The sequence below is a fragment of the Peromyscus leucopus genome, chromosome 7, assembly GCF_004664715.2.
Source record: "Peromyscus leucopus breed LL Stock chromosome 7, UCI_PerLeu_2.1, whole genome shotgun sequence".
NCBI lineage: Eukaryota > Metazoa > Chordata > Mammalia > Rodentia > Cricetidae > Peromyscus > Peromyscus leucopus.
In genome coordinates, this window is record NC_051069.1 from 95,079,533 (window position 1) to 95,103,070 (window position 23,538).

At 50.1% G+C, this 23,538-nt stretch overlaps 1 protein-coding gene across 2 annotated transcripts in view; it reads left to right on the forward strand.

Annotated features, from left to right (window-relative positions):
* Poc1a (POC1 centriolar protein A) overlaps positions 1-23,538 on the forward strand; it is a 69,806-nt gene that overhangs the window by 33,931 nt on the left and 12,337 nt on the right. Inside the window, exon 10 of one of the 2 annotated variants that reach the window (XM_028895324.2) lies at positions 15,829-15,972. The exons of the other annotated variant lie outside the window; for it this stretch is intronic. Within the exon in view, the coding sequence (XP_028751157.1) occupies positions 15,829-15,972 (144 nt within the window). The remainder of the gene's footprint in view (positions 1-15,828; positions 15,973-23,538) is intronic. 2 annotated transcript variants of the gene reach the window in all.

A 23,538-nucleotide genomic window follows, 5' to 3' on the forward strand; every position in this document is an offset into this window, starting at 1 on the left:
TCAGGAGTTCCAAGGTCATTCTTGACTGTGTAAGAGGTTGGAAGCCAGCATGAGCTACAGGGAGCTTCCTGCCCCCCAAAACAAAACATCACAAAATAAAGCAGAAGATATTCAAATTCAAAAGCATGCTTAGCAGGAGGGTCATTGGGGGTATTTGAAGTAGAATGAACCCCAGATTTATGTATCTTAAAAAAGAACTTCTCCCTTCTCCACTTGACCCCATTCTGGCTCTTTTTTTTGGTCCCTCAAGACTGTTAAACTGAATTCTTGGCTTTCTGCCTGCTGTGGTGAATCAGATGCCCAGCAGTCGCACAGCTTGGAAAAGGGCTGTTTCCACAGGGCCCATCCCCCCAACCTATGGAGCTGCCTCTGCCTCTGGGTCCAGGGCATTTCTGGTAGTAGAGCTGTATCTCTTCATATGTTGTATGTTGGGCACCTGCTGACTGACTAGCTGTGCCCATGCGTCCCTCCTCTGTTGAGGAAAGCTTGGTGGGAAGTGGGGAAGCAGACCCCCCGAAGGACCCCCGTTCCTCCCTGTGTGGCTCCTGGGAAGCTTTGCACATCTCAGAGGGCTTTGAGGGGTGACTAGGGAACAATGGGGATGTTGCGACTTACCTGGTTGTATGTCTCTGTGTGGCTCCTGGTACAATTCATTCATGCCTTCTGCGTACAGAGGAGGAACCTAGACTCAGAGGTCATATGACCTGCTGGTGAATGGTTCTAGACCCAGTCTGTCCCCTTGGGTGCAGCAACACCAAGAGACCTTTGAATGAAGAAGCAGAGGGGTCTCCCCTGTTTCTTCTCAGCATCCTCAGCCCCAGGACAAATACCCAGGCTCAGCGTGTGTGTGAATGCACACTCACATGCAGAGCCATGGCACTGCTGTCTTCGGGGGCCTCTGGAGTCGGATTCCCTACCACCTTTGGTCAGGTGTGACCATCAGTGCCTCCCACTGCAGACATGGGATGCTATGGGTCTGGGCACAGTCCAGGGGATGCCAGGTAATCTGGCTGCTCAGGTGCCTTTCTGGCGTGAAGAGGGGAATCTTACAAAGATGGACTGCGTTTGCACAAAGTGACATTTGCAGACGTCCCTCGAACTCATAGAGATTTGCTTGCCTCTCTCTGCTTCCTGGGTACCGGGATTACAAGAGTGCACTACCGTGCCCAGCCAAGCCAGTTTTTTAACACTTGACATTGATTGTCCTGAGCTCCTCCAGCTGGTTCTCAAACTCAGCTGGGCATCATAGCCCGTGTAGGGATATTACAACTTACTGCTGGCTGGGCCGTCCCCAGAGTGTCTGGTTTGGTAGCGAGCTTACACTTGCAACCCATTTCCAGGAGATGCTGATGCTGCTAGTGCAGGGACCCATTCTGAAAACCATTGGTCTATTGGAAGACAGTCTCTCCAGCAGGGTCTGGCATCCTAGACAAGGAGTCTTTTTGCATCCTAGACATTTCTGTGTCTGGTAGAAGCTACAGCTTAGGAGAGGTGATTGAAGATTCAGCGTCCCTCTCATCCCACTCCAGTGGAAAAGGGGTGTGGGGAGGGGTACAGGTCTGGTTAGAACCTTCAGGATTGTTCACTGTCCCTAAACCTTTGAACCTGTGGGTACCCATCAGTCTGCTTAGAACTAAGCTGGCTGATAATCAGTTTATTACCAGCCATGACTGTCAGTAAGGAAGATGCTGCCCTGCCATAGGCCTCTGCCAGGCCTGTCTTCCCGTCTTATCTCCTGGCTGCCACTAGATGCTCTGCCTCTAATCTAGTCACTTGTCCTTAAATCTCCATGTCCAGGCCACTGCTTTCTACACTGTCCCCAGTGTCTCCTTTTGTGCTGTCTCTGTCTCCTACCTTTCACACTGTAATTGTGGGTACCTAGGCCAGCCCCTATCCTCTAGAGATGAGGGCACCTAGGCCAGCTCCCATCCTCTAGAGATGAGGGTACCTAGGCCAGCTCCCATCCTCTAGAGATGAGGGTACCTAGGCCAGCCCCCATCCTCTAGAGATGAGGGTACCTAGGCCAGCCCCATCCTCTAGAGATGAGGGTACTAGGCCAGCTCCATCCTCTAGAGATGAGGGTACCTAGGCCAGCTCCCATCCTCTAGAGATGAGGGTACCTAGGCCAGCCCCCATCCTCTAGAGATGAGGGTACCTAGGCCAGCTCCCATCCTCTAGAGATGAGGGTACCTAGGCCAGCTCCCATCCTGAAGAGAGCCTGCTGACTCTTGAATCCACACGAAGTCCAGAGGCCTCGAGTTCAGTCCTGCATGTATCATGATTTACCCAGCATGTGAATCAGACCATAATACCCCTTTTTGAGTTCTTTGGGAGATTTTCCTCCTCACTGTGGGCTCGGGGCTCTTGGTAGCCCCCCTTTTGCATGGGAGGAGCTGGTTCCGCATCAGAGACAACAATGGGGTGGCCAAGCCATTGAGCCCTGTAAGGCCCACCTCGCCCTCAGACACCTGTCGTCTCAACCACTGCTGTGTCACTGCCGTGTGCTAATGGTGATGACCAGCCACCTCTAGCCCTGTCAGTCCACACTTTGAAGTCACCTTTCCATGTAAGAGCCAGCAGGTCCACAGAACGGTCTGGCCAGCTGTGTGCTGCAGAGTGAAGAGTGCGGGAGAGCTGGGGCTGCGGCAGTGGGGCTCTTCCTCCTCTGGTTCTGTCCTGCTTTTCAAAACCCAGAAAGCCGGAAGGGGAGAAGGAAGCCCCATGTGGAGACGAGTCCAGATGCCCTGAGATGCTGTTCCCAGCAGGGTTGCTCTCAGCTCTTCCCTGGTGGTCAGGAGGCTGGAAGTTCTTCTCCTTTGTTTTGAGAAGGGGTCTCTCTCTCTACATAGCCCTAGCTGTCCTAAAACTCACTATGTAGACTAGGTTGGCCTTGAACTGACAGAGATCTACCTGCTTCTGCCTCTGTCTCCTGAGTACTAGGATTAAAAGCATGTGCTACCAAGTCTGGGTTTTTTTATTTTTAAGGTGTGTGTGTGTGTGTGTGTGTGTGTGTGTGTGTGTGTGTGTGTGTGTGTAAGTGTGGAAGTCAGAAGACAACTTTTGGGAGTTCTCTCCTTCTACCATGTGGGTCTTGGACTCAGGTCCCGAATTTGGTGGCAAGCACCTTTACTCCTGAGCCATCTCAGCAGCCCTAGAAATTCTTCTGCCACACCTGCCCAGGGCAGTCCCCTTCCCAGAGCAGCCGCTCTTCCCCACATCAGTTATTCGAAGCCCTAGGACTGAGCTTTGCTCTCCCCACAGCAGCCAGCATGTGCCTGGAAAAGGATGCTCAGGAAATGAGGATGTGGAGGACATCCTGGGATCGTTGAGCACTGTGGCTGGGTGTGTGAGCCCACTGCCTGCCATTGGCCCTTTCCTTGAGGCATGTTTTTCATGGTCCCAGACTGAATGAAGAAAGTAACTTTCTGGCCTCATTTGTCTCTTTGGCAGCAGGTGGTGTGGGCTAATATGGGCAGCCAGCAAGCCACAAAGGGTGGTAGAAGCTGCATGTTTGGAATAGAGTTCCAGAATTTCTTTTCATTTGAAATGGAAAAACCCTTTTTGCATTTTATATTTTCCAGATTGGCTAGTAGTGTTGACCATGTGGTGTAAGGGTGTTGGATAATACTTATGTTTATGTTCTTATTGGTTACCATGGCAAAAAAAAAAATCAGAATAGATGGTTTCCATGGAGATTATCTTACAGTTAGTTTCTGTGAAGGTCTGGACACTGCTATGGGTTCAGTGAATATTGTCACTGCCATCAGGGGTTTTCTCTGTGCAGTGCCAAAGACTCATGCAGACATTCTTTGGGTTTGGGCAAAGCCATCTGCCTCCCATGCTTGCAGATCTCAGGGCCCCAAAGGTGGCCCTGCTTCCTGCTGGGGTTCCCCAGGCTGGCATCAGCCCACAGCACTTGTTCTCAAAACAAACAAAAGCTTTTGTGTGACAGAAATGTTCAGCTTAGTACTCGAGTGCAGCAGATAACATATCAACCCCCACGAGCCCTCACCTGGTTTCTCCAGTCCCCAACCTTACATCTTCCCCACACTTTTCAGAAGCCCTCAGAGCATTTCTTTAATTCCAGATATAACATTTTACTCTAAATAAGGATTTTCCTTGGTTATATAACTAACTGTAATACTCTTGTCACATTCAACAAAATTAGTGATTTCTTCCTAGCAATACCTAGAACATGTTCACATTTTCCCATATTGTGTCAAGAATGCCATTTTGTGGGGCTGGGAATGTGGCTTAGTTGGCAGAGTGCCTGCCCAGCATGCTCAAAGTACTGGGTTTGATTCCCAGCACCAAATAAAAACAGCTGTGGTGATGTGTGACTGTAATTCCAGCCCTTGGGAGTGGAGGCAGAAGGATCATAAGTTCAAGGTCATCTTTTGCTGCATAGCAATTTCAAAGCCAGCCTGTGTTATGAGGCCCTGTCATATAATCGAAAAGAAAAGAAAAATTGTATTGTTCTCTTGCTCGGGTAAGGATATAAAAAGCATTAACACCCTTGTGTATCACCCTATTATCTGAATATATGGTGATATATTGTGTCCCCCAATATATTTTGCATCCTAATAAACTTATCTGGGGTCAGAGGACAGAACAGCCACTAGATAGACATAGAGGCCAGAAAATGGTAGCACACACACCTTTAATCTTTTCATTCTGGAGGCAGAGATCCATCCGGATCTCTGCCTTCAAAGCCACACTGGAAACAGCCAGGCATGGTGACTCACGCCTTTAATCCCAGGAAGTGATGGCAGGAAGCAGAAAGGTATATAAGGCATGAGGACCAGGAACTAGAGCCTGGTTAAGCTTTTAGGCTTTTGAGCAGCAGTTCAGCTGAGATCCATTCGGATGATGACACAGAGGCTTCCAGTCTGAGGAAAAGGATCAGCTGAGGAATTGGCGAGGCGAGGTGGCTGTGGCTTGTTCTGTCTCTCTGATCTTCCAGCGTTCACCTCAATACCTGGCTCTGGGTTTGTTTTCATTAATAAGACCTTTTAAGATTCGTGTTACATGAATACTCCTCTTGTCCTGCCTGTAGTTCAGGGTAGAGGGGTTCAGAGTCTTTGGCCTGCAGCTGGAGTCAGGCCAGGGACAAGGGGAGCTCCTGGACCCACTGTCCTCAGGGAGACCCGTCTCTTCTGGAACTATGGTGGGCAGGTGGCAAGCTACTGCTAGTGACCTGGAGCAGGCATCCGATAAGGTACTGGCCCTCTTTGAAGCCTGCAGGAGGAGGGGAGAGAGAGGAATGGTATAACTACTGCCATTCTGCTGTCTACAACTTCATTTTCTGGGAAAAAGAGAGGCCATGAGACCCCATGGGATATGGCCTCCCATGGAAGCATGGGGCACTGGCAAAAGACTCTGGCTAATCTGAGGCCAGCTGCCTCTGCTGAGTGGATCATCAGGCCTGGGTGTCTGTCTTGGCAAGCCTAGTTTATGTACTATTATGCTGTGCAAAACATGAATTACCAGAGCTTGGGAGTGATGCCTGGGGTATGGTCCGTGGCTCTGACACTCTCCATTGAACTAAGTGCAAGGAAAACTTAAAATAGCCAGCCTTTGTTCCTGGAGTTTTAAAATTCAACTCCAGTAGTTACAATGATCTGTCTTCAAGTGGATCTATAAATAAACTGCTACTGTTCCTCTTTGTCACCAAAAGCTTCCTCGTCTTCCATAGACGTCTCTCTGCTGCTCATCTTCATTAGATGGCTCTCATCTGTGGGGCAGCTGCAGCCCTCAGCAAGCTGGGCTGACACATGGAGAGTGTAAAGACAGCAGCATGTTCCCTCTTTAAAATCCAGTTCCCCCAAAATTAACTACATAGGGAGAAATAATAGCTTTGCATTGGAGAAACTTGGAGAGAGGACAGTCCCCACTGATGTAGGTCAGCACCCGCCCTCAGCGTTAAGTCCTGTCTGCCCAGACCCTGCAGTGTCAAAGTGTAACCTGAATCCAGCCACGTGACACATCAGGCAAAACCAAACTGAGAGCCACTTGAGAAAGCAACTGACCAATGTTCTTCCCAAGTGTCAGTCATGAAAGACAAAGGAAGATTGAGGAGCTGACACAGATTACAGGAAGCTGGATTAGTAATAAAGCACAACGAAGGGACCAGAGAAAGGGGGCAGCCGGGAAAGTGCTCATCCCACCAATGTGAGGACCTGAGGTTGGAACCCAGCACGTCGAAAGCCAGGTGTGGCAATGCACGCCTGTAATCCCAGTGGTGGGAGGCAGAGGTGGAAGATCCCGGAGCTGGCTGAGCAGCCAGCTTAACCCAATCTGTGAGCTTCAACTTCTGTGAGAAGTCTTGTCTCAAAAAATAAAGTGGAGAGCCCCGAGGAAGACCGCCAACAATGACCTCTGCCCTCCACCAGTGTGTGCAGGCACACACATGCACACACACGAATTCTGGGTAAAAAATCCTGTCTACGCTGGCGACCCAAGGACGTTAGCTGCAGAAACTGTGAAACTCACATAAGCCTGCTGCTCACTTTGGGTGGTGGCATTTCCCAGTGTCCTCTCCTGATCCAGATGCTGCTCACTTTGGGTGGTGGCATTTCCCAATCTTGCTCTCCTGATCCAGACACTGCCCTGTGGTTTTGTAAGATGCTAACACTGGGGTGATGGGCGATTTTTGTCACTTTTCTATAAGTCTAAAATCAGTTCAAAACAATTTAAGCTTTAAAAAAACAAAAAAACAACTACAGTCAACACTGAGGCTTTATTAGAATCAATTCTTGATCTCCCACCCTGCCCTCCAGGCACTTGCTATGTGGAGGGTAGACGTCTCTAGATAGCCCTGAGAGACTCAGCAAAGCTGTAGTGGCCCTTAAGAAGTGTTTGTGGAATTGACCTGAACAGGAGCTGCCCTGATTGGAGACCCGTATGTGTTCCAAGGGAGCACTGTTTCCCAGGAGTGAGTCGGAGGTTGGCTGATCAGCTACGCTGTGTCCTTCCTAAAGTCCCTATGGTCTGACTGCTCACCTTTATTCTGGTTTGTCTTCCCTAAATATGTAATATTAGCTCCTTTTTAAGACTTTGTTTGAGTTATTTTTCTTGTTTGTTTGTTTGGTTTTTGAGACAGGGTCTCTAAGTAGCTATGGCTGGCCTGAAATTCCCTATGTAGACCAGGCTTGCCATGAATTCATAGAGATCCACTTGCCTCTGCTTCCCAAGTGCCAGGATTAAAGGAGTACACCTCCACTGTGCCTGGCAAACATCTGTACTTTTTATTGTTACTGTTATTGTTGGTATTATTATTATTGTGTGTGTGGTCTGCCAGCACTTGTATGTGGAGGCCAGAGGACAACCTGCAGGAGTTCAGTTCTTTCCATTCAGCATGTGTGTCCCAGGGACCCAACAACTCAGGTCTTCAGGCTGGGTGGCAAGCTGAGCCATGAAAGGGTGCTCCAGGGGTGTGTTCCACATAAGTCCTAGGCAGACTGTATGCAGGAAAGTGGGCTTCCCCGGGACGGCCCTATCTGCTCTAAGGCTCTTGTGGACCAGGTTCAAGGATCTAGACCTCAGTGACTGCCCACTTCTCTCCTGGGTTCCTGACCCCCCACCTGACCTTGCTACCGCCAGAGTGTGTGCGGCTCTGGCTGTGCTATGGTCATCACCTGAGAAACTTCAGGCTGCTGTTTCTTGCCCCCAGGAACAGAGGTCGGGGACCTCCTCTGGAATGTTCTGGTTACATGATGAGCATATAGCCTGTTGCTTTCTTAAGGTCTCCATTGGTTTCGATGCTTACCCTTCTCAGGTTCATATTGCTCCCTCTCCCTCACTCCTGGGTCATTTCAGGAGGGTAGACCTCCTCACTTCTCCTGAGAGCAGATGTGAACCCTGCCGGCCAGGGCATTCTCTTCCTCTTTTGTAGAGTCTGCACTCCGTGTGGGAAATGCTTGGAGACTCTTGCAGAGCCAGCTTGGTTGTGAGCCCAGAAGTGGCTGTCCCAGGCCTGGGGCAAGCAGAGTAGGGCTCTGTGTTTTGTTGTGTGTCATTTACTCATGCCCACAGGCCTGACTGAGAGCAGCCCAGCTGGAGTGGAATCACTTGCGCTCCCTACCCCTCTGAGGGAAGTCATGACATGAAAAGGTGTACCATGTTGCCTTTGGTCCTGAAACCCAGGTCGTACTGGTTTTGCATGGCAGGGGGTCCTGGCACCAACGTGTTAATCAGGCCTGTGGATCCCTTGCCATCCATTTAAAGACATGAACTCAGCTTCCCAGCAGTGAGAGCCTGGCTAGTCGGGTGTAGCCCTGAGACCTGTCTGGGGTCTTTGGTTGCAGAGTGTCCCATTCAGCCTTGAGGCTGCTGTTTTGGCCCCAGATCTTGTATGTCTATTCCAGGACTTAGGCAAATGACCCAGCACTCTGCCCTCCCCAGAGCTGGTGAGGGGACCAGGCATGTTGATAAGTCTAGAAAGCCAGCAGTGGTGAGCAAATCCTAGGCTCACACTTGGGCAAACATTGACCAGACTGCCAATCAATTAGATGCTTTTAAGAAACCAGAATTCCTCATGGCTTCAGAGCTATGTTTAGTACCAGAAGTTTCTTCTCCTGTTGGATTCCATGCTGGAACCCTAAGTTACAAGACAAGTACGGCGATAGTCTTATCCAGTCTGCAGATATATGTGATTTCAGAAGCTAGCCGTGCCCCTTCCACATGAGAAGCTGGCATAAGGCTGAGTCCAAGTGAGCTCTGCCTTTTAATTCCCTCCCCAGGGTCAGGTTCAGAAAACACGAAGGCAACCGTTAGCTTCTGAGAGCGGCCGAAGGCCTGACGTCAGGGCAGAGAGACACCTTCTGAACTCCTTTTGCTAAATGAGCAGACTACAGTGAAAGGATTTAACTACGGTGTGTGTGTGTGTGTGTGTGTGTGTGTGTGTGTGTGTGTGTGTGTGTGTGTCTGAATGTGTATGTGTCTCTCTGTGTGTATCTGTGTATGTGTCTGTGTCTCTGTATGTCTGTGTGTATGTATGTGTATCTCTGTATGTCTATGTGTGTATGTATGTGTATCTCTGTATGTCTGTGTGTATGTGTGTGTGTGTATAGATCTGTGTGTATATATGTGTGTCTGAGTGTGTCTCTGTGTGTGTCTGAGTGTCTCTGTGTCTATCTCTGTGTTTGTGTGTCTCTGCATGTATGTGTGTGTGTGTGTGTGCGCGCGCGCGCGCGCGCGCGCGCGTGCGTGTGTGTCCATGTCCACCCATTCCTTCCAGTGTGGCACCCAGTGAGTCTTTGGAAGCTCAGTGATATGCTTTGATGTTTTAAGTAGGCAGTGACCAGGCAAGGCTGTGCAAGAAGGAAATGAGTGAGAACCCAGCCCTAGGTCACCTCAGGCTTCCCGTTCTGGCCCCATCTGAAGCCATGGGTCAGTTCTTGAACACTTGTCCATTTTAGGAGCAGGCTGGGCAGAGGACAAGGCCCAGGGTGAACAATTGTATACTTTGAGCAAATGTTAATCATCAGCCATCTACCGACCTGCAGCTCAGCTCACAGCATCTTCCAGTCAAACGGCAGCTGCTTCGGGCTTCTTGCCCGCTGTGGGCAGTTCTTGCCTGCTGTGGGCAGTTCTTGCTCAACTCTGCATGGATCCCTGTGGCTGAGGGCTGCTGGGGAACCCTGCCTGTGGAGTCAGCTCCTCCCTCCCTCCACTGGAGAGACTGCATTGAAATGAGGTTCTCTGCCTCACACACGTGGGACTTAATTCACGTTTTGATGGCAAGCCTCATGGCCTCTCACTAGAGTCCTCGGCCTGCGGTTTAGCCCCTGAGTGGTGATGCTCTGTGGGAGGAGGTCAGAGTGGCAGTGGTGGGATGTCAGGTGTGGTGTGTGAGGACAGGAGCGTTCCTGGGCACTGTAGATTTAATATATCTTTGGGGGGACTGATAGAGCCTTGGAATTACAAATGGTAGTATTCACCTTGGAAAATGAGCAGTTCTGAGCTTTGGCAAACACCCCCCAAACACACACACACACACACACACACACACAAAATCAAGGTACAGAATATTTCATTTCCAAAAATTTCCTTGTGCATCTTTGTGTATACAAGCAACTACTAATTGACTTACTTATTGTGGAGTTTTTTTGTTTGTTTTTGAGACTTTTTTTTTTTTTTTGGAGACAGGGTCTCACTGTGTAGACCAGACTGGCCTTGAACTCATAGAGATCTGTCTGCCTCTGCCAAAATTAAGGGCGTGTGCTATCATGCACAGCTATTGTAAGGTGGGTTTATTTGATGTTTTTGCATGTATGTGTGAGTAATATGTAAACATGAGGGTGCATGTGTATGCGGTTGTGTGTACATGCTTGTAGAGGCCAGAGGTTGATGCTCAGTTATCTATTGATCCCAGATCTTGCTGATTCAGCTACTCCAGCTAGCCAGCTTGCTCTTGGAATTCTCTTGTCTCCACCTCCAGAACATTGGGATTATAGGCCAGCCATCACACCTGTCACGATTTATGGGGTGTTGTGAATACAAACTCCAGTCCTTGTGTCTATGTACCAAGCCCTTTACCCACTAAGCCATCTGTAACACACAAAAAAAATTTTTCAAGACAGGTTTTCTGTGTATAGTTTTGGTGCATGTCCTGGATCTCACTCTGTAGACCAGGCTGGCTTCGAACTCACAGAGATCCGCCTGGCTCTGCCTCCTGAGTACTGGGATTAAAGGCGTGCGCCACCAGCGCCTGGCTCTGTAACAAAAATCTTAAAAGGTCTTATTAATAAAAAACCTGGTGCCAGCTATTGGGGTGAATTCTGAAAGATCAGAGAAGCAGAACAAGTCATAGCTAGCCTCACCTCAACAACTCCTCATCTGATCCTGTTTCCACGAATCCTCAGACTGAAAGCTTCTGAGTCCTCACTGGAATGGATCTCAGCTGAACTGCTGCTAAAAGCCTAAAAGCTTAAAAGCCTCTAGTTTCTGGTCCTCCTTATATACCTTTCTGCTTCCTGCCATCACTTCCTGGGATTAAAGGCATGTGTCTTTCCCAAGCAAGACATGAGATCTCAAGTGCTGGGATTAAAGGCGTGTGTCACCATGCCTGGCTGTTTCCAGTGTGGCCTTGAACTCACAGAGATCCAGACGGATCTCTGCCTCCCAGGTGATCGGATTAAAGGCATGTGTGCCACCATTTTCTGCCCTCTATGTCTAATCTAGTGGCTGTTCTGTTCTGTGACCCTCAGATAAGTTTTATTAAGGAACACAATTTATTGGGGACACAATATATCACCACAGCCATCTCCCCGGCCCTGCTCATTGACTTGGTGTCTATGTTAGTGTGCACTAGAATTTATGTAAGTGGAATCGTACAATTACTTGCTCATTTGATCTGGTTTCTTTCAACCTAATTATTTTGAGGTTGATCTATGTTGTTACATATATAAGTAGTTCAAAACTTTTACTGCTGAGGAGCATTCAATTGAATGGCTATACCACAGTCTGTTTATCTAAGGTTATTGATAGATAACATTGGGTTATTTTCAGCTATTTGGTATTTAATAAAAAAAAGCTGCTGTGAACTTTCATATACATATTTTCTATGGATATACACTTCTGTTTCCTTACAGTGTATGGCTAGAACATATAATGGGCATAATGCAAAGCTTATAATAGGATAGACTTTTAAGTAACTGTCCAGCTGGCATGTGCTCAGTCTTATGTGGTAGGTTTGGGGATCAAACTGAGGGACTCGGACATGCTAGGCAAGTACTCTGAGCTGTATCCCTAACCTTGGCTTTTGTGAAGGCTGAGGGGAAGGTTCTTTCTTTCTTTTAAAAATTTATGTGTGTGAGTGTTTTTACATGTATATATGTGCACCACATTCCTGGTGCCTGAGGGAATCAGGAGAGGTTGTCAGATCCCCTAAAACTGGAATTAGAGATGTTTGTTAGCCACAATGTGGGTGCTAGGAACAGAACTCAGATTCTCTGGAAGAGTAAAAAAACTTGATTCTTTTTTTTTTTTTTTTTTTTTTGGTTTTTCGAGACAGGGTTTCTCTGTGTAGCTTTGTGCCTTTCCTGGAACTCACTTTTTAGTCCAGGCAGGCCTCGAACTCACAGAGATCTACCTGCCTCTGCCTCCCGAGTGCTGGGATTAAAGGCGTGCACCGCCACCACCGCCCAGCTAAAAAACTTGATTCTTTTAGATTGTCCCCTCTTTTCTTGTTAGGGTGGGATTCATGCTCCCCGGCCCCAACTCCCAGTGTCCTAGGCCCTTTGTATAGCCAGCTGACCAGGTAGGAGATCAGCCCAGAGTGCTTGCTGTGACAAGGAAGACCTGCAGACTGTTCAGGTCTGTTTTTAATGACATTTCATGCTTTGATTCCTCGTGTGCCTGGGTGACTGAGCATCAGCCACAGCTAGAGACTTCAATGCCGTCCCTGCTGTGTGTGAAGGGCAGAGCCCATGGTGACACCTGGCAGGGAAGTGACCGAAGAAACAGAAACTCAGGCAGGCATCCTGTGAGAGAGAGCCTAGGATCCTCCTCCAGGGTGTGAGAAGGGTCACCTATGGGTCCCAAGGGAAATTTCCATGAAGTTAAGTAGATAAGTCTGGAGATTGATCTTTCTTGTGGTTTTGGTATTAAAATATTTGACGTAAGTGGCACAGTGTGCAGCTGTACTTACGGGCTGGTCTTAGTTGGGAGTTTGCTTATGATACACTGGATGTGTTAGTTTTTCTCCTGCTTGGAAAAGTACCTATCAGAGCAGGTTAAGGAAGGAGGGCTTCTTTTGGCTCACAGTTTGAGAGGATACAGTCCATCATGTGGGGTAGGCAAGGTGCAGAGCATGAGGTGGCTGGTCAGACTGTGTCTGCAGGTCAGGGAGCAGAAAGAGACGGGTGCCACTGTTCTGCTCAGTTCTCCTTGTTCAGTCTGGGACCCCAACCTGTGGGATGCTGTTGCCCACATTCAGGGTGGGCCACTCCTGCCCGGTTAAACCTGTGAAGACACCTCACAGACATGACCAAAGCTGTGTCCCTGATGCCTGCAAGAATAAGGGTCACATCTGAGAACCTCTAAAGCCCCCGGGGTGCTTTGCTGTAAGCTGGTGTGGTCTCTCCTCGAGCACTGCTGTGGCCACTCTGCCCTCGGCATTACTCAGGGCCCTGCTACTCTGAGTGCCACTCCTCGCCCTGGCACTTAGCTCTCCCATGTCTGCTCTTGCGCCTGTTCACCAGGCCTCGCAGGAAGTGCCCCAGCTCTTAGATGCCGGAGTGCAGGTGAGTGACCACAGGCTACCCTGGAGTTAGTTCACAGCCTCTTGCCTTAGCCTCCAGTGCTGGGTTTGCATTTCTCTTCTCAGTCTCCTGCTGTGACATGAAGACAGCCCATGTGAAAGCATGGTATCCATGGGAACACGCTTCTCTCCCAAAGCCACTTCTCCAGCTTGGAGCACGATGGCTCTCGTCCGTGCTGCTCCCTTGGATCTGCTCAGCTTTGGCTCAGAGGGAGATTGCTAAAGTTGGCGCTCACTCCCCACCCCCACCTCATCATCCACTGTTTCCAGAAGCCCAGTTCAGCACTGGCAGCTTCTGGGCTGTTCTGCAGAAACACTCTGAATTTCCATTCCCTCCTTCCCGGGCAGCAGGCAGCACTAGGCTGGTCGACCCCATGAGGATGCCTGCTGTGGGGACAGGAAGCCTGTAACCTTCTCTCAGTAGTCTTTTCTGGTAGAGCCGTGGGGACTCGGTGCCTAGGGGAAGAATGTGTCTGTCTGGAAGGAGAGGGCACAGGACTGAACATTTTTCAAGGCTTGCTGGTGACTTCAGACGAGTTCAGTCATTGACTCCATTTTACAGATGAGGAGGTAGAGGCAGTGGTGGAGGTCAGTGAGGGAGCCAAGGCCTCTCTGGCTTTTCATTTCTCACTAATGACAGAACTGCCTGGGCCTAGGGATCACTGTGGTAGACCCCAGCTTTCTTGGCAAGGCTGGCAGACTTCTGAAGTGTTTCCTTTTGGACTGAGCTTCTGAGTGGGCATTGAGATCTGAAGTGCTCTGTCCCTGGAAGGACTAGAAGAACTTAGGAAGTGGCCGCATCACCCAGCAGACATGTCAACATGGGCATGTGGGCATGGCACTAATTTCCTCCAGAATGTCCCTCTGGCTCATGTCTCACACTCAAGTTCTTTGGCCACCAGATCTGTCATTTTCAAGTTCACATCAGTATGTCCTTGAGAGTTTGTGGTTTATGCGATCAGGACTCTTTCCTGATAAAGGAAAAATGTGTGGGTAAGTTCCCCACGCTAAATTGTCCTTTTTTTCTTCCTTTGTCACTTGGGGTCCTCTCCTGGGTCCGTTCTTTTCAAGGACTGTGCTGTAGTCCAGGTGAGCATCTGCCAGGGCTGGCTTGCTGTGGATTAGTCAAGGAGGGAAGACATTGAGAGGAGATGTAAGCAGCCATCTGCTGACTGTGGGTCCATAGGCCACCTCCCAGTATGGCCAGGGCTGGGCGTATCCTAGGTACCCAGAGGTACCCAGTATACTCCACTGCCTGTGCTCTGGGAGGTGGGCGGCTTCCGGGGAGAGTAGGCTTGGCTCTGTGGTGCGTGGGTGGTTCATAAGCCTTGAGCCTAGTGATGTCCTGGGTTTGTGGGGAAAGGAGTGATGAGAACAGGCAGGAGGGGGCAACAGATCCGTGGCCGGCCCCTAGAGAAGCCAGCATTGGTTGATGTGCCTGTGTTCTAGCCCTTGTTCTGAGACAAGTGGAGAGGAACAGGGCTGCAAGAAGGAGGGCCAGGTATGCAGGGGCAGAGGAGTTCCTGATGGGAAGGGCAGTGTACTTCTAGCCGAGGGAGAAGTGTAAGGAAAGCACCCATGGAGAGGAAAATGTGGTGTGAATGCCAGGGCACCGAGACAAGAGAGGGGCATGGAAGGAGGTGGACTGGAGGGACAGAGCCCTGAGGGTGACATGGTACATCTGGAATGTCCATTAGACATTTGTGGGTCACCAAAACTTGGGGGTGGCCCAGAGCCTTGGCTGTCACTGGCACACAGTGGAGCTGCAAGCATTGGAACTGTGGCATCTGTTGACCTGCCCCCAGGCACCCTTGCTCAGGGAATCCTCCTGCCCAGCACACGCAGGCTGCTTCCTGGGGCAGGAGAAGCCTGCATCTGAGTACAGAGAGGCTCAGTGACCCTTCAAGTCATAAAAACCCAGCTGCCTCCCGTTCCTAGAGTCCTGTCCGAAACAAGCCAGCTGTGCCTGTCCTGTGGGTCCTGGGCAGAACAGTCACACAGAGAGCTTTGTTTTTCCAGGGGATCTGGGGTAGGGCAGGATCTGGAACATCCCCTCTCATTTCTGGGCCACAGCTGCTGGGCCCTTAGGAAGGCGTTAGTGAAGCCTGGGGCAGCCAGTATTGGGAGGGTGGACTTGAAGTTAAACTCCTGTCTGAGAGAAGAGGTGACTTCAGGGCCATGTAGTCTTTATGTCTCAGGCTCCTCCAAGATGCATCCTGGATAGTGCCTGAGAGTGAGGAGTGAGAGATGGACCAGCCTCCCCGAGGACCTCTGGGAGTACTCTGAGGGCACTCGGGTCCACCTGCCCCTTTGCCCAGACCCCATCTAGTCTGGACTGCCAGGCACTCAACTCTGCTTCTCAGTCTCTGCTGTGAACGTTGGATGTGTGAATCTCGATGTGCTGGAAGGGGGTGTGTCCTGTTACTGCTCTTTCCTGCTGACACGTAGAAGCCATTTCCTCAAGTTTCCTGATTTCTCAGATCATCTGTCTTTGAAGATGATCCTCCCTCCTTGTTTCCTCAAGTACTAAATAGACTGAGGGACTGTTCTCTTTCTGTCTTTAGCCAGAAATGGATTTGCATGGCCCACCAGCCAGAGACAAGAGTCTGGAGTCAGTGCAAGGCCAGCCCCAAGAGCCTGTCAGTATGCCCCAGACGCTGACCAGCACGCTGGAGCACATCGTGGGCCAGCTGGACGTCCTCACACAGGTAGGGCCTGATGGAAGCGTGCACACGCGCGCACACACACACACACACACACACACAACTGCATTACTCTAGCGTTTGAATCATTTGATGTTGGTTGGCAGGTACTGAGTTTGTTTTGTTTTAATGAGGGTCATTTTGTGTGGCCTAGGCTGACCTTGAACTGGAAATCTTCTTATCCCAGCCTCCTGAGCACTGCGGTTATAGGGGTGTGTGTGGGTGAGTGACCGTGCCCAGCAAGTACTGGGTTTTTAAAAATAGAAGCTCACAGTGCCTTCATGTTCCTCATGAACTCAGTGTGTCCTTCACTGGATCAAAGGCATCATGGCTGTCTTAGTTATGTTTTCTGTTGCTGTAGTGAAACGCCATGACCAAAAACAAGTGGGAGGAAAGGGTTCGTTTGGCTTATACTTTCACATTGTAGTCTGTCATTGGAGGAAGTCAGGACAAGAACTCAAACAGCAGGAACCTGAAGGCAGGAACTAATGCCATGAAGGGGTACTGCTTACTGGTTTGCTCCCCATGGCTTGCTCAGCCTGCTGTCTTATAGAATCCAGGACCACCAGCTCAGGGGTGGTACTGTGGGAGCCCACAGAGGTTTCCTAGTGAGATCTGAGCTTGCTTTACCCAGCTGCATAAGGGGATGGCTGAACCACGTGTGGTTACCAGGTGTTTGGAAGGGTCTGCACTTGGCTGTGCGGTGTGCTTTGATCTAGCAATGGAGAGGTCTTTTGCCCCACCCCTTGGCATTGTTATAAAAAGCCCTTTTGAAGCCACAGAAGAAGCCAGTGGATACTGATCCAGGTCCTCCCGAAGCTATCCTGTGTTTCTGTCTGTCTCAATCTCTACTATCTTTCTAGCTACAAGTTTCTCATCCCTCTCTCCTCAAGAGTACTCTGGGTAAAAGTGGGAGCTGGCTTCCCACATGGCACCACCCACAATGGACTGTGCCTCCTTAAACACTAATTAAGAAAATGCCCTACAGGCTTGCCTGTTGCCTGATCTTACAGAGGCATTTTCTTTTGGTTTTCAAGACAGGGTTTTTCTGTGTAGCAGGGGCCATCCTGGAACTCACTCTGTAGACCAGCTTGATCTGTATATTAAGTTCCAGGCTGGCCAAGGCTGCATAGTGTGATACTCTTTTAAAATAAATAAAGTGTTTCTGTGTGTGTGAATGGGGAGGAGGGAGAGAAAGAGAAGAGAGAGAGAATGGACCTGTTTTCCAACCTACATTTTATATTGAAATATCAGTGGCTTCCCTGGGATCCTGGCTGTTGGAGCTATGTAAGCCGAAGTCACCAGACTCCAAAATCACCATACAGGTTTCTGCTAGAGTTTGCCCACTGGGTATGGCTGAAGCCACAATGGTTCCTTGAGAGAAGTACTGTCCATTCATCCCATTCTCACCTTCCAGAATGCTGGGATAGGTGAGTTGGAGTTTCTGCAAACCCGAGTTTGGACCCAGTATCATTTTTTATTCCCTAGGTGTCCTTGGAAAAAACCCTTTGGTTCTCTAAACTCTGGTGCCTTGACCTGTAATGCACACGTGGTCTGGGCGCTTGGCTCCATGTTTGTGGTAGGGGTTAGCGGATTTGAATCTCTGCAGAGTTTGGCTGGTGCCTGATCTAGGAATCTGTGAGTAAGTGTTTACTGTGGTCCTGCCCATGACCTCCATCAGTAAGGAAAATGTGGGTCCTACTCTCCAGAGCTTAACTTACATTGGCAGCTTACAGTTTATAGCATAGCAGCTTCATTATGAGCAAAATATCCTGGCAAGAGGTAGCAGCTGCCCTGGAGTATGCCCAGAGGAGCATCACCTGTGAGGGAGGCCCCGACAGAAGAGCAGCCTGCCTGTGGTCTGGAGGGACCGCACAGATCCCGCGGTAGCTGACTGGCGCAGTGGGCGGGGCCGAAAGAGCCTCTGACCCCTGGTGCCTTGGCTTTAGCTGCCAGGCAGGGACTCCACAGACCCCCATGGCCCATGCTGGCTTGTGCCGAATGAGGCTGTGGGAGGGACACGAGGTCTGCTAGGAAGGGTTGTAAAAGCAGGGAGAGGAGACGGCGATCCCCAGTCCAGCTCGTGTTGTCCTTCGGGGGAATGCGAAGGACAGCTAGAGAAATGGAGCCCAAGCACCTGGTGGCCTCTGCCTGACTCTGGACCTTGGGCTAAGTGAGAAAGCCACTCCACATTGTCTCATCACCCGTGCAGCGTCAGCCTTGAGCCCACAGGTGGAAGCACCCAAGGGAGAGGCGGGCGTCAGGGTTGTGGGACTCCAGAGCACAATGTACAGACACTGGAAAGCCTGGTAACCCCTGAGAAGAAAGCCTGCTCAAAGAGATGTGAGCGGCACGCAAAGTCTTTAAGATGAAAAACCCACTTCGGGCCTGACAGAAACCGCCTCATGTTCTTCACAGCCCCATCAAGTGAGAGGTCAGGGGAGGTAGAGTCATTAGGACTTTACAGGCTAAAATTGGAAATTAAGTCCGAGAAGGTGGCTAAAAATACAGGAGCCTAACACTGAAAACATTTCCTGCTGTTTGCTCATTTGGGGTGCACATGGGAGGCTTTGTTTTGTGTTAGCAGTCAGGAGTATGATAGTAGCTTTTTTTTTTTATTTTGTTTTGTTTTGTTTTTTGTTTTCTCGAGACAGGGTTTCTCTGTGTAGCTTTGCACCTTTCTTGGAACTCGCTCTGTAGACCAGGCTGGCCTCGAACTCACAGAGATCTGCCTGCCTCTGCCTCCTGAGTGCTGGGATTAAAGGCATGTGCCACCGCCGCTGCCGCCGCAGCCGCCGCCGCCGCCGCCACCCGGCTGATAGTAGCTTTGTAAGGAACTTGTAGCACAGAGCAGAAGGGTCCTGCAGCCGAGTGGATGACCTGTGACACCCTTGTCCTACCTGACAGTGTTTGGTCTCTGCAAATCCACAGTGGTCTTATCCTCTGTTCCTCAGTGCCACGAAATGAAAAGTGTTCCCCTTGAACCCAGTATGTCCTGAGGAAGCTTGGGTTCCACGAAGCCCTACACGAGGCCATAGACTCAGCCCAATTTTGTACCAGGTATATCGGGTTACTCCAAATGCTCTTGGGAGCTTGGTCATCAGTTGTTTTCTAGACCTAGTCCAAACTGAACCAGCCCTGTCCTGAGGCCTAAAGGCCAGGTAGCCACTGCTGCCTTTCCTTCCAAGTGGCTTGTTCAGCAGGCTCGCTGTTTAGTCTGGGAGTTCTGGCCTTGGGTCTACCTCCTCGGCAGCTGTTCCTCACTCTGTTCTTAGTCTTAAAGCCCTCTGCTCTGGCCACCTCAGACTGACTCCTGATTCAGTGAGGTCCCTATGAATCATGTGTTGTGCGCTCTGAGCACACTTACTGCCCTTTTCCTTCTCTTCATGGACGTCTACTTCTGTGTGGTCTCCTAGAGAGAGATGGCCTTCTTGGGTTCCTTTCACTTCTATCCTAGAGAACATCCTTCCAGGGAGAGCCACTGCAGTCGACAGTGGACAGGGATGAGTCCCGAGTGAGTCACGTGTCCTCCCATGCTACGTTACAGAGGACTGGTTCTTTTTTGGTTTTTTGAGACAGGGTTTCTCTATATAGTTTTGACTGTGCTGGAACTTGTGCTGTAGCCCAGGCTGGCCTCAAACTCAGAGAGATCCACCTGCCTCTGCTTCCCAAGTGCTGGGATTAAAGGTGTGCAACACCACCACCCTAGTTCTTAAAGATGAATTCTTAGTTCACACTGGCTATCCTGGCACTTGAAATGCTGTGGCAAGAGGATCAACAGTGTAAGGCCAGCCTGGTCCACACGGCCAAATGGTTTCTCAAAATACCAGAAAAATAGAAATAAACAAAAGCCTACCATCTTAAACAGTCTGGGTGTGTGGGTGGACAGCTCAAGGGAGCAAGACCACCTCTGTGGATGTTTGTGGTCTGTCTGCCACCACTGTGAGGGACAGATACAAAAATCTCAGCTCTTTAGGGTGACACCCTCACTCAGCAGTCTTTCTAGAAGGAGCAGACCTGAAGTCAGAAATCTGAGCAGTCCCTCTTGGGGCTCAGTGTGTGTCTGGCTTCACTGCAGCCTTAACTGGTGATCTGGGGACAACCTAAGCCTCCTGTGCCCTGATCTCCAAGCCTGGGATGCCATGCTCTTACCAGCCCCCACTCTCCAGGCCTCGGGGAATATAAACTGTGTCCACCTGTGGAGCTAGCTCATCAAGCAGTGCCCGGCAGTGCTGTGTGATCCTGCTGTGTTAGGAGCCGCCCTGGGGCTGCCACTGCCACTACACAAGGCCTTCCTCCCAGTCTTGACTGCCTCCTGAAGCTGGACCCTCCTCTGCCCAAGAGAGCCATTGCTCAGCCTTACGTAGAAGTGGTGATTCTCTCGGTGCACACCCATTCACTGAGCCCATTCTGTGTTAGTTCCTATGTGAAACCCAGTCCCGTTCCAGAGAAGTCTCCTTGACTGAATTTGATGCCAGAGCCAGGCTTTAAGGGGGAGCAGGCAACTGGGACCATTGAGAAAGCTAGGAGCCATATATAAGGAGCACGGACAGCCAAGGCATGGACACCTTGGGTCCTCTGGTGGGAGTTAGGAAGCAGCAGCAGCCCAGGAGTGATTGGACACTGAACAGAGCAAAGCCGGAGCCTGACCCAGCAGAAGCCTGAGGGATGCGGGAGTGAGACAGAGACATGACAGAGAGACCCGACTTCAGCAAGAGGCAGAGCTGTCTGTCACAGGCTGGCTCCTGGGAAGCAACTTCCTAAAACCTTGGCGCTGGATTTCACTGCAGGTCAAGGCAGCGGGTGGTGAGATCAGCAAACTGAGGCATCTAGTCTCCCTAGCCAGCAAGTTGGCCCCCTGGGAGCTAGAGGCCTTAGGTCTGTCAGAATTCCAACTGCCCTTGGGGTTTGTGCAACATCGGAAATCAGTTCTGTAACAGACACACACACACACACACACACACACACACACACACACACACACACGACTGTACATGCATTTGGGTTGTGCTGGTTTTACCTTTTAGAGAATCCCCTGTTTTATAAAGTGCACTCATCACTTGCATTACTTTTCAAAAGTGCATTTATGAGTCAGGTGTGGTAGTGCACACCTTTAGTCCCAGCACTGGGGAGGCAGAGGCAGGTGGATCTCTGTGAGTTTGAGACCATCCTGGTCTACAGAGTGAGTTCCAGGACAGCCAGGGCTGCACAAACCCTGTCTCAGAAAGGAGTATGTGTGCATGGCATTTATAAGAGGATATAAGAGGAACACAACTTTTGAAATGACCTTGCGAGGCATGGCCTTTGCTTGTCTCCTGCTGTCTGTAATCCCAATAGGCAATCTTCAGGTTGGCCTGACCTTTCAGGTCCCCTCCGGTCGTTTTAGATGGAAAGTCCCTGAGAACATCCCCCTGATGCTTAGCTGAGGCCTCAGATCTCCCAAGGCTTCCCTTTGCAGCCCTCACTTGACCTCACCTCAGGGTTTCCCAGCAGTTAGCATCTTGCCAGGTGCTGATAAGCCCTTAGTCTGGCTTGTTGTACCTGGATCTACCCAGCCCATGGCTTTGGCAAGAAGCAGGTGGTCCTGATCTTAGTGTACGTAGGCAGAGCCTCCCCTCAACCCCTTGCTAAACAGTGTGGGTGGAATTTGGGGTGTCTTCATCGAAGTTTCCCAAGGAACCAGCAGGACGGCTCATCCAGTGAAGCACTTCTCTGCACACTGGAAATCAGGGACAGGTCTTTGAACCTGGGCTAAGGCATTCAGGACCAAGACCGAAGTTCTTCAAAGACGCATGCTTCTCATGCAGTCATTCTTTAAATCCAGTTACACAGTAGCCTGGGGTAGCCTGGGAGGCCGCTGTGAGGAGGGCTGTGTGGGGCCATCCAACAGCTTAGTGGTTTTTGTCTTAGACGCCAACAGTAACTGGCTTGGGGAAAATGTGGGTGTTTCTTTTTTCTTAAGATTTATTTATTTTTATTTTATGTGTATGGGTGTTTTTTTTTTTTTGGGGTTTTTTTTTTTTTTTTTTTTTTTTTGTTTTTTTGAGACAGGGTTTCTTTCCTGGAACTCGCTTTGTAGACCAGGCTGGCCTCGAACTCACAGAGATCTGCCTGCCTCTGAGTTATAGATGATTGTGAGCTGCCATGTGGGTGCTAAGAACCAAACCCAGGCTCTCTAGGAGAGCAGCAGCCTCTTTTTTTTTTTGAAACAAGACAGTATGTAGCCTTGGCTGGTCTGGAACTCAGCTCATAGTGATCCACCTACCTCTGTCTCTCCTGTGGGGAACTTTGCTATGAGATCCTCTTCAACCTCATCACCTCCACACCCAATACATACCTGTCCTATGGCTGCTCACATCACTCTCGTGCTGAGCCTGCCTGAGTCTTTTTTGCTCTCAAAGCTGGCTCAACCCCAGAAGGCTGTGGGGTGTACAGAATAGCCAGGAGAAGGGCGGAAAGGCCCGGCTGCTCTGGTTGTGCTTTGCTTCTTAAGGCTTTCTCTAGGGTGAAGCTTCTAGTCCAGCAGATAGAGGCCTGTGGAGTGTCCATTCCTGCTGTTTCTGTGTCACTGGCCACCACACTTCCCACGTTGCCACCACGACAGGTTTGTAGTCTTCATGGCCAGATCCGAAGGACTTAAACCAGACCCTAGGGCTGCCAGACCTACTTGCTTGATGTCAGATACTGAGGGACACCAGCATAGGCTCTGACCTGCATGTCCTTTCCTCTTGTGCTCTGTAGAGATGCTGGAAAGCTAGCTAGCAGGCGGGTAGAGTCCTGGTCAAGTTCACTGGCCCCATTGGCTCCCCTGTGTTCCTCTGTGGACTCTGAGAATCATCAAGAATGGCTGGGCAGGGGCTAGCTACCCTCCTGAGCATTTGAGGCCCTGGGTCTCTCTGCAGGAGATGGGGTGGAGCATGGAGATACGGCCAGTGACCCAGGAGCCTGGGAGGCTTCTGTGAGCAACCCAGCACAGACTTAGCCAGTGTCTTGGTGGTTTTGTTTCAGAAGCCAACAGCAGAGTTATTTTTGACTCCAGTTTCACATCTTGCTGCTTTTTAAAAATACCAAGCCATGAGATTCTTGCAAATTCTTGCTCCAACTTTTTTTCCCTAGCATGCAATGCTTCAGGCTAGCCCCAGCCATGCCGTGACGTCACAGTCAGGCTCCTATGGCTCATAGAGGCTGCTGGGGTGCTAATCTAAGACTTGAAATTTAAGCAAGAAGAACCAGACCCTACAAGCTCTGCTGCTTTGGGGCTCCTTGGCAGTTGAGTTTGCTAAATGTTCAGGTCTCTGAGCCCTGCTGATATCATTCAACAAGGCCAAGGGTTTTTGTTTGATTTGGGCATTTAGATACCTTTAACCACCCCTGTTCTGCTAAATCCTGGCAGTTCTCTGCTTAATGGGCTACTGGGGTAAAGTGTCCAGTTCCACACTGGTGGGAAAGGTGGGATTACTAGGGCATGCCTCTGTGCTATGGGCCAGGCCTGGCTACTCTGGGACTTTCAGTGTCCTTCCTTGCCAGGCAGGCCAGCTATTGTTTGCAGAAACAGACCGAATTTTTAGTAGT